Source organism: Aptenodytes forsteri, unplaced genomic scaffold (assembly GCF_000699145.1).
Source record: "Aptenodytes forsteri isolate BGI_AS27 unplaced genomic scaffold, ASM69914v1 Scaffold471, whole genome shotgun sequence".
Lineage (NCBI taxonomy): Eukaryota > Metazoa > Chordata > Aves > Sphenisciformes > Spheniscidae > Aptenodytes > Aptenodytes forsteri.
This window is the reverse complement of record NW_008795862.1, coordinates 1,002,525-1,019,432: the sequence shown is the minus strand read 5'-3', so window position 1 is coordinate 1,019,432 and position 16,908 is coordinate 1,002,525. Positions and strand designations below refer to the sequence as shown.

At 40.3% G+C, this 16,908-nt stretch overlaps 1 protein-coding gene across 2 annotated transcripts in view; it reads left to right on the top strand.

The window, feature by feature from the left end:
* The window catches only part of KDM4B (lysine demethylase 4B), an 81,144-nt gene that overhangs the window by 24,395 nt on the left and 39,841 nt on the right, over positions 1–16,908 (top strand). For both annotated transcript variants that reach the window (XM_009284048.2, XM_009284047.2), the window contains exons 6-7: positions 1,886–1,989; positions 6,379–6,516. In XM_009284048.2, the coding sequence (XP_009282323.1) occupies positions 1,886–1,989; positions 6,379–6,516 (242 nt within the window). The remainder of the gene's footprint in view (positions 1–1,885; positions 1,990–6,378; positions 6,517–16,908) is intronic.

Here is a 16,908-nt window from a genome sequence, read left to right as displayed (position 1 = left end):
AAATTCATAGTAATGGCATTTCTTGCCGATAGTCTAACGTTCTATTGACTGTTTCATACTTGAATAAAAAAGGGGAGGGTGTTGAAGGGAGCAACTGGTTGTGTAGGATAAATGTAGACTAAATGGGTATAAATGTCCTAGGGCATGGTAGTATTGTTTTCCTGTGCACTGAGAGCCATGATCCCTAAATACAAGTAATATTGAAAATTGCTGCTCAGCAATGTTGCATTTCAAAGTTACAGTTCAGTTTAGTCATTTGCCAGGTTTTATAAAAGTTACTTTTTCATCTATTAAAAAGTCAATAAAACCAGATGACCTGTGTTCTATAGAATCTGAAATACCACACCAAAGTCTGACATAAGTAATACTAAGTCTCTTGCTGTTTGTAACTTATTTTTACTGATGATCAATTTTTGAGACACATTGATGATAGGCAATGTTTAAACCAGAAACGAATCATCAATGATCTCGTCTTTATTTTAGTTTTCTGTTGCTTAGTATCTTTTGGAAGTTGGGATGGGTAATGTTTTGAAACTACAATGAAGCAGTATTGCTGCTTGGGCATTCTCCCTGTCCTATGCATCACTGGTCTATACTATGAAGAAGTTTACTATGGAGAAATGAGTGCGCAATTAATATGGAAAATGAATAGCTGAGCTGTAAATGGGCTCACTGGGAGAGCTATGGAGCCCATGGAGAGAATGTTAATGTGTTGCCATGTTATTGGTGCTAATCACTTAAAATGTGCTTCTTTATTAGTAGCTTTAATGAGAGCCACTTAAACTGTGCATTAAAAAGAGGAACTGCAGAGAGGGACGACAGACTGGGTAGCAGACAGTCATAATTTTAATTGAAATGCTTTTAGTACAAAAATGTGAGAAAACCTGGAATCCAGTAATCCCCTTCACTTTCTGAAACCCCTTCCATTATGTCTCATCAATTAGTTTTGTTTCCAGAGCTTGAGTGATTTATTCTCCTAAATGGCGGTGTTTTTTAATGCCTATAAACACAATTTGTTATTGAATCACCCACTTGGAGTGGAACACGTGGTCTTGAAGAAAATGGTGTTACGTTGGTTGAGCTGACATTTCTGGGAGCGAAGTGCCGACATCAAGGGGTTTGTTTGGTTTTTACTACAATTTTAGTATTTTTAATTATTTGTGATTTGTTTTACTAGTTCAGCGTGGATCTTGTAGCTATGGTAGAACTTAACACTTCATAGTGCTGAGGTGTTGCCTGGGTCAGATCATACTGTCTCTGCCAGACTTGTTAGTGACCACTGTGGCCAGTGAACGAGTGTCCCTCCTTCCACTGCCTTGTGATGGATATGTTTTGTTTCCTTTCTTTCCTTTGACTGAATATAAACATCTACGTGCTTATTTTTTCCCTTTAGGGGGTGGTATGTAGGGCAGATTGGTCTGGAATCTTATGAGTTGTATTACTTTCCCAGGAACAATATAGCTGCCCATCAGAGAAGGTATAAAAAGGACATAGCAGTGTTTGGAGTGGATGGTGCATGCTTGTCGCTTTTTCCTTGTCCATATTCAGCAAAAGGATGGCTCAGGGTTTAGGATACTAGCCAAAACTTGAGACAGACAGGTTCTGTTTCTTAATTTGCTAGGGTTTTACTGAGATTTTAGCCAAGTTGCTTATTCCCAGACATAGAAGACTTAGATGCTCCACATGCAAGTTTTCATCACAAAATTTATCTGATATTTTAAACAATGAGGATGTGCTAATTAGGGACATCTTCAGTTGTATGCCTATTGTTTTGATCTATATAAAGTATTTGGGCAGGTTTTCATTTTGTCAGCTTGTCTCTGCTTAAATAAGGATTAGATATAATATCCCTGTAGTGATACTCCTCTTTTTAATGTCTCTACAGGATTTTTTCCAGGAAGCTCTCAGGGATGTGATGCTTTCCTCCGTCACAAGATGACCCTCATTTCGCCGTCAATCTTGAAGAAGTATGGCATTCCTTTTGACCGGGTATGTACAAAGGATGCATTGAAGACACTGGCAAGTTGTTGAGGTGCACAAAGCACAGCACCCCTCTTTTAAGGAAACAATTCATTGCAAGCTGCTGGGGAGCAATTTGCTTAATTTCTAAATGCATTATTATGCTAAATGTACCCTATCGGTTTAAACCAGGTGGCTGCCTGTATATGAGGATTTGTGGTTTGCCTAAGATGCTTTCTGTGAAGAGCTTCTCTTCATAAAAGCTTTTGCTAGAACTAACTTTGTCAATTAGGGAGTCTCTCCAGGTAGAGAGGGGCAAACTGTAATACAGATGCTGTGGCTTATCAATAGGCAGCATAACTCATTGGTAATTCTTGAACGCAGACTTTTTTCCCCTGGATCCGGTATGAACCAAAAACTGGAGTTAGACGTGCTGGTTCTCTGTTGTGTAAGTGTTCTTTCTACGCTAAGCCAGTAAGGATCCATGAATCTCTTAAGTCCTCTTATTTGAAATGAAAGGGTCGTGTTTATTTGGTATGATTGTTTTAATATGCTTATTCTTAGTCTTCTGGCAAGAAGTAAATCTCCTCAGCCAAGCATGCTTACCACGGATTTAGTATCTGTGCAGAATCAAACAGCTACTGCTGCTGTGTGTTACTGGCACACAGAGCCTGTCCTGCCAGCATGTCCTGCCTTTGGATGTGGGAAAAGGAATTGAGTTAGAGGTACCGGGGCTCTTAACTCCAGTGGGAAGTGTCAAAGAATGCCTGATTCAAACTGATTTCATCCTTTCCCATCCCCTTTGCATCATCATCTGTAGATGCTATGGCCATCTTTCTAAGTAAGAACTCTCGAGTTCTGATATTTTTTTTTTTTTTTTTTAAAGCATGGTTTTGTTAGAGTTAGTCTACCTGAGACAAAGTATAGCACCTATTCGATGAGCCTGGTGATTCTTTGAGATGGAAGTAAAAGATCTTGGCTCTTTTATAGCATAAAACCTATGAATTCATTCAATTTACTGCTCCAGAGACTGTTTCATTTTTTCCTAGTGGAAGGCTGTGATGAATGAAATTTGAAGTGTGATCATCTGGCTTGTCAGATGAACTTGCCATCAGTGCAGGGGAGACTTGCACGAAGCAATGTGGTTCAACATCAGTGGCTAGACTTGGCCTAGTTTGCACATGATGGTTGATATTAAATTGTTCATAGAGAGCAACAAACCATTTTTCTTGTAATTCTATCTGTGGAACCTAATTCCCAAGTGTGAAAACACGGTTACCTGCTACACATGGTTGAAAATAATAATGCAAATACCTAATTGTGGGATCTGAATTTTTTGGTAATGATTTTCACTTTACCAATTTCAGGAAAGTGGATATGTGGATTGGAATATGGGAGGCATCTCAGTTTAATGCATAGGTGCCCCTCTGAGAAATGACTTTTGATAGAGGATAAAAGACGTTCTCTATCCCGACCGTATTCAGGAAAGAGTACAAAACCTGTAGCCACTGCAAGCTCCTGAAAAATCTGTCTGACCTTATCTTTATTTATTGGCCTAAACTGTGAAGTTTAAGGATTTCTTCTTATGCTTCTTTCTGCTTCAGTATCAGTTGAATGCTGTGTCTTGCTACTTCTTGCGGTGTTTTCCTTATGAAGCTGTTTTAACCGGAAGCCATAAGTAGTGCAATAATTGGCTGAACAGAGCCTGAAAAGTGTTCACTGCTTATCTAAAGAAGAAGCCGAAAATAGTAATTTTAAAAGTTCCTGTTTGTGCGCACTAGCAATTCTAAGCAAAGTTTGCCATGCGATCCTCCGGTGACATCCAGTCCTCCTGCAGGATGGAGGAGAATAAGAAAAATGAATTAATTTCGGCCATTTCATTCAAGCAGCATGTTTAGGCTCTTGGGTCTGACAGAGGTCAGAAAGTGAAGGAAATTCTTGCAGGACTTCAAATGTTTGAATGTTGTAGGTGGGCATATTTTTCTCCAGAATAGTAACGTCGCTGTGTGTTTGCTTTTCCATCTGAGGAAAGTGGCGTTGACTAGTAATTATATACTGATTTCTGATCAATAACCAAGCAAAAGTTTGTAAAAAGGCGGTAGAGGAAAACTTTTCTTCCAAGCTTATCCCAAGTCAGCTTCACTGAGCTGTATGGTGATAGGGATGGGATACAAAGTGGTTTAAATATCGGAGTTTCTAATTTATTGCTTGGTAAAAAGTCTTTACCTGCTTAGCTAGGCTTCCCACTATGAATTTCTTGATTTGTGACATAAAGGTTTTTTGCAGATTGATGTCTGGTGTCTCCTTCATACTGAGTATATGTAGAAATCTTAATGCTAAGAATCTGGCTTTGTCTCCCTATTTTTTACAAAAAAATAGGAGAGACCAGCATACACATAGAGGACAATATTACTGTCAAAAACAAACTTTCTTTTTTAAAGCAAGAGGGATTATTAACATGTTACTTAAATATAATTCCTAATCCTGGTTTACAGAATGTGGGAGGGAAGTGTTTTTTATGATAGCTTCTCTCTTCCCTATGGCACTCACTGGAAAGATGTTTTTAAATGTAAGAAGGAGGAGGAGATGTCTTTAGTCTGAGCAGCCTATATCTGAATACCTCCTGTCCTGAAATAGCAGCTTTTGAAGGAGGATCACTGTTATTCAGAAACAGTGAACATGTGCCATTTTTCTTTAGAAACAGAGATAGGATCCCTTCATCTAAATTCTTGGCAGGTTTCAATGAAGCGAATAGTCACGCATTTATAAATCTCTATAATGGTATTTACTTCTGCAAAAAAAGAAACAGATCAATACTAGAGCTTTTTAATAATTAAAAATGTGTATTTCTGTAATCTCCTATTGATTTCTCCATTTATTCTTCAAGAGCTTGCAGAAGTCAGTAAATTTAGGCTTTCTCCGTGAGTGGCAGTTTGTGCTGGCTTTCCTTCAATAGTTATTACTTTTCTGCATGGCCTATCCATCATCTTGAGTGCTTTCTAATTTATTGTAGGGATAATGTTGACAGCAGTGACATGGAGGACATACACTGTGGGCTTGAAATGAAGACACCAGGATGTAGATTTCCTGACAGAAACATAATCTTTCTGTCTTCTGAAGTTAGCAATCTACCACTCTGATTTATGGAGGGGGCTGGATGGGAGGATGCTCCGTGAAGCTGGGTACAGCTCCTCTCATCCAGAAATACTGCAGAAGCTTCTTGTATTATCATATCAGCTTTGATTCTCCCTCTTTTTTTTAATTCTTCTGCTAATGTTAATAACATCGGCAAGTTTAGGTGTTAGTCCAGCCAAGTGGGTAAATGTTTTAATTTCTGTCTGCTTACATCTTCTATTTGGACCCATCCTTGTGTTTGTAAGTGTAAGTTCTTTGAAATCTCTGTGGGCTCTGAGCTGCTGTGTTGTGAGTTACTGCTGGTGGGAAGGAATCCAAATGGAGTTGCTTGGCATGTGACTGCTATGAAAGGTCTGTCAGCACTTCTGGGTTGGAAAGACAGGGAAGGTCAAATTTTGCCTCTTTCCTAATCCGTAGAAGGGAGGTGCTGTCACATGCTTGCTAAGCTAGAAAGCTGGACTGGAAGGATTGCTCCAAGTGCGCTATATCACTGCCAGTTGCCCTTATGATCTGTGCCATACTCTAAGAATTAAATTGCTTTTTTCCCCAGTGTCTTCCCCTATATCACTGCCAGTTGCCCTTATGATCTTCCCCAGTATCTTCCCTGCATAAGATTTAAAAAGAGGATTTTCTAGAAGCATCGCAAATTGATTGGCCTCTGATTGCAGCTGTAATCTGCAGAGTTGTTAAACCTTATATTAATAATCTCCATAATGCTTATTGTTGTTTTAATTTTACTTAAGTAGACAAATGGTGGGCTGTAATTTTTAGGTTGTTTGACTTATGGGTGAACAAATAGGAGTAATGTGAGTAGGGAAATAAGTACGGTGAAGGTAGTATGTACTTCAGTAGGACCCTGCAATGCAGAGTGCGTGTTAGGAGGGAAATCCGGTTTCCTTGGCTCCACTAGCATGGTAGTGGGAGTGTAGATTTGGACTTACCGTGAGCTAAAGTGATCACAATCTAAAGATTTATTGATATTTTGGAATGCTGCAGCCTGAGGCCTTTTTTGTAACTGGAGCCTGAGAGTCTAAAAAGTTTAGATCTTGTGACCCCTTCCATCCACTGTACTGTCTTTTTTCCTTAATAGAAATACTTCAGTATTTCTGCAGTTAACAAGAAATTGTTCTAGGTTTAGCCAAGAGTTGGCAATGACTGTTCTGCCTACCCTCCAGTTGAGAGAGAGTGAGATATAACCAGTGAATTTTTTTATAGGTCTCTGTTCTCAAGCTGCTGTGTCAACTGATCTGTGGGGTATCTCTTCCTTTTATTTTTGTTTTTCAGATCACCCAGGAAGCTGGAGAGTTTATGATTACATTTCCTTATGGTTACCATGCTGGCTTCAATCATGGCTTCAACTGTGCTGAGTCTACCAACTTTGCCACTTTGCGATGGATTGACTATGGAAAAATGGCAACCCAAGTAGGTGTCTATTTGGATGAAGGGTTACTTAAAACCACTAGCTCATGAAATACAAAGGAATGAGAGTGGGAGACTAATCTTAAGAACAAAATGGAAAGTGCCATTGTTTTGACAATGTGCTCTTTCATCGTGCCATGTTGCTGTTTTATGCTTGTTGATAATTTGTGTCATTTTGAGGGCGTAGTAATGATTTTCTCACATGCCAGATGTTACGTACGCCTTGTGAAGAGGTGGTTTTGAGACTAGTAAGTTAGGATTAGTTTTCTGATGCATCTAAAACTGCATTTCACAGTGAATACGATGCCTGATATAACTGAATACAATTCATTAGGTGCACATTGAAGGGGAAGGAATAAGCTGGAAATACTTTTAAGCTTTAATAAGACTATGGTAATAACCTTCTGAAAATATCTGAATTTCTCTATGCTCTGTACAAAAGCTCTCAGTTAAGTCTGAAGAGGAGAGTCGTGCTGGAATGGCTTTGTGCGGCTATTTCTCATTAGGGCAAATTTCTTGTATATTTTGTTACTTTTGACAGTTCTGAAGTCAGTGACGGTTTTCATGGCATCACGCATGCTGCATTCTCTTGTTTTGAAGTGTGAAGTATAACTGATCAGCTTAACTGATGCAATAGGATCTGTGAATTTTTAAATTAGGGTTCAGTTCCACACAAGTCTTTGGGGAAAGGAGAAATTATTACAATGGGGTAGCAGTTTAAAATTGCCTCAGATGTTCCTTTCCAGAAAGGCAGACTTAGTTTTTGCTCTAGAATAGCATTTATAACATCGCCTTCACTTACTTTTCTTCTATCAACTCAGCTCGACTCTGTAACTTTTGTAATGCATCCTAATGCTTTCTTCTGGGCAAAACCAACTCTGTTCAAAATGGACTGCAAGTACACCTGTGTCTCAATTTGTGGAACAATGTAGTGATGTCCATTTTTCCTTTACAAAGGTTTACATTCTGAGAGTAGCAAAAGGTAGATGCTTACTGAATGGCGTCATTCTCATCTCAGCATTGGGATCCTGGGGTCCTTGACTGCTCCCTTTTTAACCCTCCACCTTCTTGCTGTAATGCCTTTGGCCATTTTTGAGCCAAGCTGAAACTTTCTGCACAGAATTATATTTGGTAGTGATCAATGTTGTGTGTTAATCAGCCTGAGTGGCTGCTTTGTGACTTATGTGAGTCACTCTTTTTTGCTTCTGGAGGCTAGTGCTGTTTCTGGCACTGTGGGCCTCAAGGGATCTTGTAGAATCATAAAAAAAACCCATGCTGTTTCTTTCTATTTTTCCTTTTTAATAAGTGAACATCATTAACCCAACTAGAAAAGGAAGATGGTTGTCACCCTACAGGAGCTTTTTTCCTGCTTTTTCCCCCTCTTTGGTATTCTATATCCTCCCTCAGCAACTGCAGGCAGTCTTTGGTTATCCAATGGCACCACACTCGATGTCTGAGAAGTTCATCTCACAGAAAGCAAGCTCAGCCCTTTAGGTTCCTGAAAGGTGAAGTGTCTGTCTTGTTTATTTTTTTCAGTAATATCCATCCCATAGTTTCAAGGAGTCTGCCAGTAGGCATCAAGTTTGGGATCTGAGCTCTCTCCTTTTCTAAAATAAATACATAGATTTTATTATTTCACTTCTGAGACGACAGTGGTGTAAAAGCATCTTCTGCTAGGCATGTTAGTGGCAGTGCCGTGAAATATAAAATACATTAACTCGCTGTGCCAGTGGGGTAACACCTCTAAATTGCTAGTAATGGCAACTGAAATGATTCTCATAACGGAAGAATTCTCATGCTGAAAAGTTACGTATTTGTCCTCTCTGGCCCCCACCGATGTTCAAGTAGTGAACCCTACGTTGGTGTTTGTAATCTCTTCATATCCCATCAAGGCTGTAGACCGGACCCTGTGGCAGGGATCGAGGCGCCCAGGGCCAGGGGGAGGCTGGACTGGGAGCTGTACATTTGAATTTGATGGGGAGGGGGGAGGCTGGGCTGGGAGCCGTACATTTGAATTTGTTCTGAGGGATGGTGACCCTGTGGCAGTAATCGAGGCTCCAGGGCCAGGGGGAGGCTGGGCTGGGAGCCGTACATTTGAATTTGTTCTGGATGGGGAGGGATGGTAAGAAAAACCCAAAACTGTAAGAGGCCTCAAATCAGTGTTAAGTGTCTTAAACTCAAAAATAGCCAAGCAAACTTGGTTTGAAAATTTAAAAAATCGTGTTTGTCTGCTGTGACCTTGTATGCCAGGTTTATCTGTAGCAAATGGTCATGGTATTACACCCCAGAAAACGGAGTTTATCATGGAAATTCTGACAGACCCTTAACTACAGCAGTGCCAGCAGGCACCGCTCTAATATTAAAAGCAGTTTTGGGTTCAGCCATGTGTTCACAAACAAATGACATTTGGGAAGTGCAGTTTTAGATTGAGCTTCCATGCTTACATTGTTAAGCAGCGTAGCGTGAAATTACCGAACAAGCAGCATAGAGAGCTCTGAGCAAATCTAGGGAGAGAAAGTTGAAGTGTGGAAGGAGACGCCCAATTTATTTCCATTGCACTCAGTGACACTTGTCTGTTCAGAGATTTCCATTTAATATTGCCTAAACCACGCACTGCATACATGTTAATTAACCCTTTGATACCTTACTATCAGGTTCCAGATGAAGTATGAATGCTGTTACACTCTGAGGGCAAAAGGTTTGTTTAAATCTCATTTTAAGTTAAACAGGGACTTAATGAAATATCAGCTGACTGTGTACACTCGAGCTGTCTGCACATTTGTGGAGAGAGAATTCATGGGGAGAGACATCCTGGAGTGTGTGATTTTTGGTTAACTACTGCAGGTTTACTAAATTTAAAAACCGGCTATATTGATTTCTGTGCTCTCAGGCACAATTAGATTATCCTTGCCCACATCCGAGCGGGTTGGTTTTTTTTTTTTTTCTTCCTTGTCACAAACTTATTTATAAAAATCTTGGAAACGCTCGACTGGGCGGCACTTTGCAGGTACATACTCTTACTGCACTGAAACCAGCTGGCTGGATGGTGATTCCTCTCCTTTCCCCAGGTTAGCAATACGGCTATCTTGTCCTACCAGTACTCATGAGATTGGTGACAAGGTAAGGTTCAAAATTAGCCAGTTGTAATGTTCTCCTGGACATTATCCTGGGGATGAAATTTGGATTCTGCTCTACTGAGAGCAATATATGTCAATGGCATAGCGTAAGAGAGAACTCACATAGGAAGGTAATGGCTCACCTCGGAGAAACATAGACAGAGCTGTGCTAATTGCCTGCCAGATGGATGAAATGTTCTGCTAACCACAGCAGAACCTGCCTAGGCTGTAAGAAATACATAATAACCAGACTGAAGTTTAAAGATCAGCTTCTTAGACACTGGTTCTGCTCTAATTGTAGAACAAGCATCAGCATTAGCAAAAAAAAAAAAGCAATGGCTGCAGAGTTGTGTAGGAAATTAATAGTGGGTAAATATGCTCATATCTGTGTAAACTTGTAACCTGGATGAACAGATGCTTAAAAATTCAAGCAGAAATTGGTTTGGTGAATGCCCAAGTGAATAAACTAGCTGTCCTATCGGTTCAAAGCTTTTTGAGAACCTAGTGAGAGGTTTTGGAGTCTCCTTCAGAACTGCGTAGGAGAAGTTGATGTGAAGGAACTGGAAGGGTGTATGTATAATGGGAGCTAGGGTGTGATGCTGGGTTTCATGTCTTTAGGTGGAAGTTGTAACCACTGCTGACAAGTAGCTTCTTACCATAGGAACATACTGACCAAAACATCTTTATTAACTAAACGTAGGGCCAATACACAGAGATAAATTTGTGTCTTCATCTGTATCAGATGTCTCCGGTATCGTTTGGCGTGTTTAGCGTGTCCCAGGCTCAGGTGGGCAATTTGAGAGCTGATGGCTTTTGGCACATGGCTTACCACAAATGTTCAGCAGAACCCTCTGCTTGCTTTCTTTAGGTTTTCCCTGGTCTTGTTTCAGCTTTGTAGTTATAGCAGGTGCTTGCCTCTTCAGTCTGATTTGCTGATCCTTCTACCAATTGCTTCTCTAGCCTCAATGCTGAGTGCTGGTATGTGACAGCCAAAATTCATGTCATCTCTCATGACGTGTATAAATCCTCAGGACTGATTGCTCTCTGTTCTTAGCAAATGTCATTCTCCTTAGATTCAGAGGAAGGGTATAACATTCTCCTTTACTTCATGTCTTTAATTATATGGTGGTATACCACTGGGAAATAGATGTTTTGCCTACAGCTGGACACTGTGCGCAGAAGTTTAAGAATTAACAGTTCTTTAACTGTTACTCCATTTATTGTCAACGTAAATGTCTCCACCTGTCCTCGAGGAACCTTGTGTTGCAGCTGACTTCTTTCCAGTCAAGGTGACTTTGAGGCCAACCACAGCTTGCCTATTCCACCTAATCTGTGTGAACAGCAGTGGTTGCACAGCACATCTGTCAGTTACTTGTCCAGGGGTGGGAGAGAGACCTTCAGTTAATCTTGGGGCTCCCACAGATAATCCTGGTGTGCTGTCACTAGGTCTTTCCAAATACGTGATGGGAATTCATTTCAGCATTCTTTGCTATGCTGTATGGGGAGATCAAATTCTGGCAGGGAATTTTTTTTTTAAGACGCAGTCCTATTTGACTAACATGAGTATCAGTCTGTCACAGTGTGCAAAGTAAAAAGGGATCCAGAAGAAATGAGGTAAAAAGGTTTTTCATAGTGTTGGGAGATACTGGCACAATATCTCAGGAGTCAGCTGTAATCTGAATACTCTGCTTTAGACCTTAACATTACTGGTTAAATAATACAGTTGAGCAGGGATGGTTTTATTTGTATATACTGTAGTTAATGTTTACCCGCATAGGCAGAGCCTAGAAAATCAGGGAGAAATATTTTCCTTTGTACTCCATAGTTGGAGTTCTTCGGTCCTTTGTCTTCCATTAACTCTTTGTCATGTTCCTTTTTCTGTTTGGTTTTTGAAGAAGGCCTGGTGCGTGAAAGGCAGTGAATGACAATTTTCACTCCTTACCATCAGGTTTTCTTTTTCTTTTTGTTTTGCTGCATGAGCCTGCAGTTCCTTTCTGCATTACTGTTTTGATTCGCTTTCTTTCTGAGAACTCTTGGATGCAGCCATCCACAGACAGAGGGTCTTACTAGCCGTGTATTTGACTAAACAACCCTCTTAAAGCCAAGTGTTTTAGTAAAGTGTCCTTCCTGAAGGCGAGGTGGCCTGTAAATCTCCTGGTATTCAAAAAGGTACTTTCAGAGTGTACAATTTAATAAGAAATTCAAGTGTACCTCACAGGTCAGCTTTTCTATTTCTTTTGCAAACTGGACTGGAAATAAGTGGATGGGAGGGGAACAATTTCTTGCGCTTCCCTTTATATTAATAGCAGACGCTCCTGGATTATAACGTCTGTCTTACAGCGGTTGACATTATCATACCTTCACTTTCTCTCCTGTTTACTCCAGAGATAGTGCTGGAGTTATCTATCTCAATATAAAATGGGGTCAAGTTGCCCTTCCTTCCCAAATCCTACATTTTATGTTCTGAAATAAGTAGCCTTCGTCTCATCCTGCACGGTATTCCCATACAGACCTCTGCTCTGGTGCAGTTCAGTCCTGCTCTGTTGCTTAGTCATTTCCCTGGGGAGAAGGGGAAGACAAGTAAGACTCTTCTGTTTGGATTTTACTGACATATAAAGGCATCTTGAAGAGAGGTGCCTTTTGGATCTCAGACTGTGGTCTTTTATGTAGCTTATTGCTTCTGAACCCTCTCCTGCTGTGGTTTTGGTTTTTTGTATGATATTGAAATAACCGATCTCAAATTTATATTTGGAGTATTTGTGATTTAAAGTTGTCTAGCATATAATTTTTGTTGTAAAATTGAAGCTTACATCTTACTATTCAGATGTTAGGTTTTCTCTTAAAACATGTCCCTATTTTCCAAGAAAATAAAATTTATGAGGTTTTTGCAGAAACTGCTTGGTAATACTGTAAAGTTGGTTTCTGAAATGAGGGAAAACAGAATTGTATTTTTGCAGTACTTTGTATGTATGCCTTGACTGACTTTAATTAGACTTTTTAAGCTTAGAATATTTTGAAAAAAATCTAGTAAGGAAAATAATTTCCATAGTTTAATTTTGTAAGACAGATTCAAAAATTGCTCTTGTACAAAATCTTCTGCCTTTTTTGTGCTTTTTTTTTGGTGTTATTTGTAAACATCCCTAATACCTACAAAGCACTGATTTCTGTGCAATGAAGAGGAATTTTTACAGTGTTTTTCATGCTAAGGTGGAAAGGAGACAGTTATTTTTCTGAAACTATCTTGGAGCTTCATTTTATAAGCTCTCTTCTGAGATCCCCTTCTGAAGTGCTGATTGGGAGGTTGCTTGTCATCATTTTTGTTAATGAAGGAAGAATATTACGCTTCTGTCAGCAGAAATAAATACACCTTGGAGGTTTCCAGGATTTCAGTCCTCAGGATGCCTGGCTGCTGCTGGACCCAACGACTGACGTCCATGCGGATGGATGGGTGCTAAGTAGGTACCTGGCCTGCCGCTTCTGGATGTCCTGCCCTTGAGAAGGGGCATCTGAGAAACTAATTTTAAATCCAGAATGTAATTATAAACTGTTCAGGACTTGATTCATACAGCAAATGGGACATTTCTACCTTGGGGCAAGCAGCCGGGGGCAGCAGTGACTTCAGGCAGCTGGCCTCCCTCTCTGCTCAGTGTTTGGTGTAACCCTTAGAGCGCTAAACTGGGGAGGATCTGGGTTTTTTAAACAGATTTTTTTTTAAACAGACTAGGCCTATTTATGCTACTCAGCCTAATTTACTTTAGCTTAATTACTGCAAGGTGTAAAGTATGCTGTCCTTGACTTTTTGAATGCTGCTTAGTAATGACTTTGCCAGCTCAGGGTGACTCTCAAGAGCCTGCAACGGAGACTGCTGGGTCTCTGGGATGGAAAGCTGCCCTGAACCCGGGGAGTCCTGATGTTGCTGGGTTGACACAGTCTTCCATTCTCTCTCTCTGCCTCACTAACCCTGTGATTTATAGTGTGGAGATTGTGGTGTGCTTTGTGGCTGCAGTAAATAGCGCTGTGAAGAATGTGCTTCCTGCAGCTTATTCGTTCAGCTTCTCTGTCACACAGGAGTCCCTGATAAAGTCTACCAGCGCCAATCATTCATGTGTCAGAGTGGAGGCTTAAGGGTCGTCTGGCTTTGGGGATGCTAGTATGGCAAGACCATCAAAAACCCCTTTTAAAAGTTGTCTTAGCATTGTGCTTCCCTGTGCAGCTGGTGTTGCTCCATTGGAATTGCTTCAGGGGAGACACATGGGGGCATAGATATGAAGAAAGAATAGCAGTCTTACATTCCACCTAAGAATAAATAACTGAATAGTGCATTCTGTTCAAGAATTGCAGAAATGGTGATGTTGGAACTCTGAAAGGCAGTGTGAAAGTGTGAAGTAGCTGTGAATTGATCTTATGCTTTCTCATCAGGTACCTTTCCTTTTTGATGTCCTCCACAGAAATTCCTTCAGTATACTGAGAGGCAACATTTTTTACCCTTCTGCCTCTTCGCTTTGTGCATGAAAAACACTTTAAAAATAAAGCCCACTTTTATTATAGTGCGGTGAGAGTAGATTGCTTATGAACAGCCTCTTTTAATTTTTTTAACTCCATTTTGCTATATTATTTGTCTTTCCTGATAGCCGTGCTTCTAGATTGCTTATGAACAGCCTCTTTTAATTTTAACTCCATTTTGCTCTATTATTTGTCTTTCCTGGTAGCCGTGCTTCTGATTTTCTTTCAGCTTGGTTCCCTAGTGGCAGTTAGCGGTTTCAGGGTTTTTGTGGGGTGACTCACAGCTGGGCGCTTCCTAATCTCAGTCATCGGGATTCAGATCTTGCTTCTGCTCTGTACTCACCCGACTCTCTAACTGCTTCGAAAATACGTGCAAGTGGGTCTAGATTATTACAGGAAGGAGACAGAAGCACTTCATTTGGTGTGCGGTTTTCAGAGGGGTCTTGATTGCTGTTTCCTTTAGGATTGATATGCAACGTCTTGCCTCCTTTATTTATACATCAACCCTCCCTTGATTCTAAGCTGTAGCATTTGGAGTTGCAAAAAATCTATTTTTAGCCTTGTATCCTTTTGAAAAATGTTACTGAAGGATACTCATTATTACCAAGGGAAAGAATTTCATAGTCTGCTAGAAGCAAATCTTGGGTTGTCACTTTAGATACTGACACTTCATGTTCCACCAAACATAATTATTCACATTTCTACAAACTGCCTGTAGATCTTGGTTGTCGTACATGGGATACGAAATGGTGGCTTTTACGACTTCATCTGTTGGTTTACAGGTGTGTAATACAGCACAGCATTCGGCTTTCTTTTTAAAAGAAATGAATAAAAAGCAGATGATCGAACAGCAGGATAAAAGGATAACTTTACTCACTTAGCAAGAATTGTCTGGTCTGTCACTTCAGAGATGTAGATCTTCGCCAAGCCACGTCAGTTCGTGCTCGCTGCTTGCTTAATGCATGAACACAGGGTGCTGCCCTGCTGAAATGACATGTTTTCTGCGAACGACAGTGGTTGGTGGTAGGCTGCTTTCACCAACTGCAAGTCTTATGGTGCAGAAGAAATAATACCTTGAGAGAACCTCAGAATGGTGTTCACTATAGACTACATCATAACTGCTGGATAAAAGTCTTACTTTGTTTATCCCTTGTATTGGAATGGGTCTGTCAAAACAGAAAGGAACTGGTACTTCATTGAATCCCCTTCTTGTAGTGCTGCTGAGAGCACTGAATTTCCTTATCTGTCCTTTCAGCCTTATCTGAGACATGTAACTGAGGACCCCACTGAGATGATCCTCCCCCCGACTGACCTTTAGCTGTGGTTTTGTTCATCTTGCAGGAATGAGAATTGCATGTATTTGAGATAGATTCAGGAGTAGTCGGCATCCTTACAGGTGTAGTCTACAGAACAGTAAAAGATAAAAAAGAATTCTGGCAGAGGTTGCAAAATAGCTTTGCCAAAAAAAAAAAAAAGCTCTTTTCTGACATCTCAGCAGAAGCCTGATGCTGGTTGGGATGGGTTATTATTTTATTTGCCTAAAATGAAGCATGTCACATAGCATTTTATATTATATCTTGAACCAGAATCCTCTTACTACAAATGGAGCGGAGCGGGGTAAATCTGACTCCCCAGCTAACACCACTTGCCACTTACCCAACTCTTCTACCCGCTAAAATCCACATGGAACATTACTGAAGCAAGTTAAGGAAGCACACAAGGAGAGAGCGTGCCCCGCAGCCAGGGACCAGGGAGAGTCCTTGGAAATCTTTGCCTAATTGTTTTGTTTATGAAACTCTGTAGAGGATTTCCAGTGGGTTTCCTAATGAACTGGTTTGTTGTCGAGACTAATGGCAATGCTGGTAATTACACTAGAAACAGGGGGTCAAGACTCATCTTCTTTCCCACAAGCTTTCAACTATCAACCATTAAACACACAAACTATGCATTTTAGGTTTTTCTCTTCTCAAAGTTTAACTCCTCATTTACTTGCAGAATACTTGCCACTCATCTTTCAGGCACGTGCTGGCAATTTACGTGCCTTTGTCACTTTTGAAACCTTGGCTGTCTGTGAGAGCATTGCTGTACAGGGTCTGAGTGGAAATGTAGCTCTGGGCTGAGTGGAAGGAAAATGAAACTGGAGCCCAAACTGGTTTATTCTGTCATATTGGATGAGTATTAACTAGATCTCAGGTAAGATGTCTGTAATCCGATAATAAATTGGATAGCTGTTTAAGAGTATTATACTGGGAGGACTTTGTGTTTCTCCCAAAAGCCGAAACTTTATACCTTGTCCTGGAAATTTATGGAGAGAAGTTTAGGAGTGTTGTCTGTATTAGCAATATGTGTTCCTATAATATACTGCAAGAATTTCTCAGCTGCCTTTTGAACGTAACCGTCTTTCTTTCCCAGTAACTTGCTTTTAAGCTTCATTGTTATGAAAAAGCAGATACAAAAGCTTTAAGCAAAAATTTTTGTCTGGCATTTAATGGTGACATAATAGCTGAAAGAACTTCAACTTTGAGTGTGTTGGGTTTTCTTATATTTAAATTTCCATTAAGGCAAAGTGGTAGGCTAGCTGAGTCTTAGACAACTGTGCAGTGGGCCCTGATTTCATCTAAATGCGAGGGGGGTTTCCATGAGAACCAGAGGTGCCAATTTAAATATATCATTTGTGTGACGGTGTCTACAGGGGAAGGGTTATTTTACATTATTTTACATTAACTTTTTGTATGTTATGGAGCAGGTGGGGTTCAGTTTAGTGTTAATAGCTGGG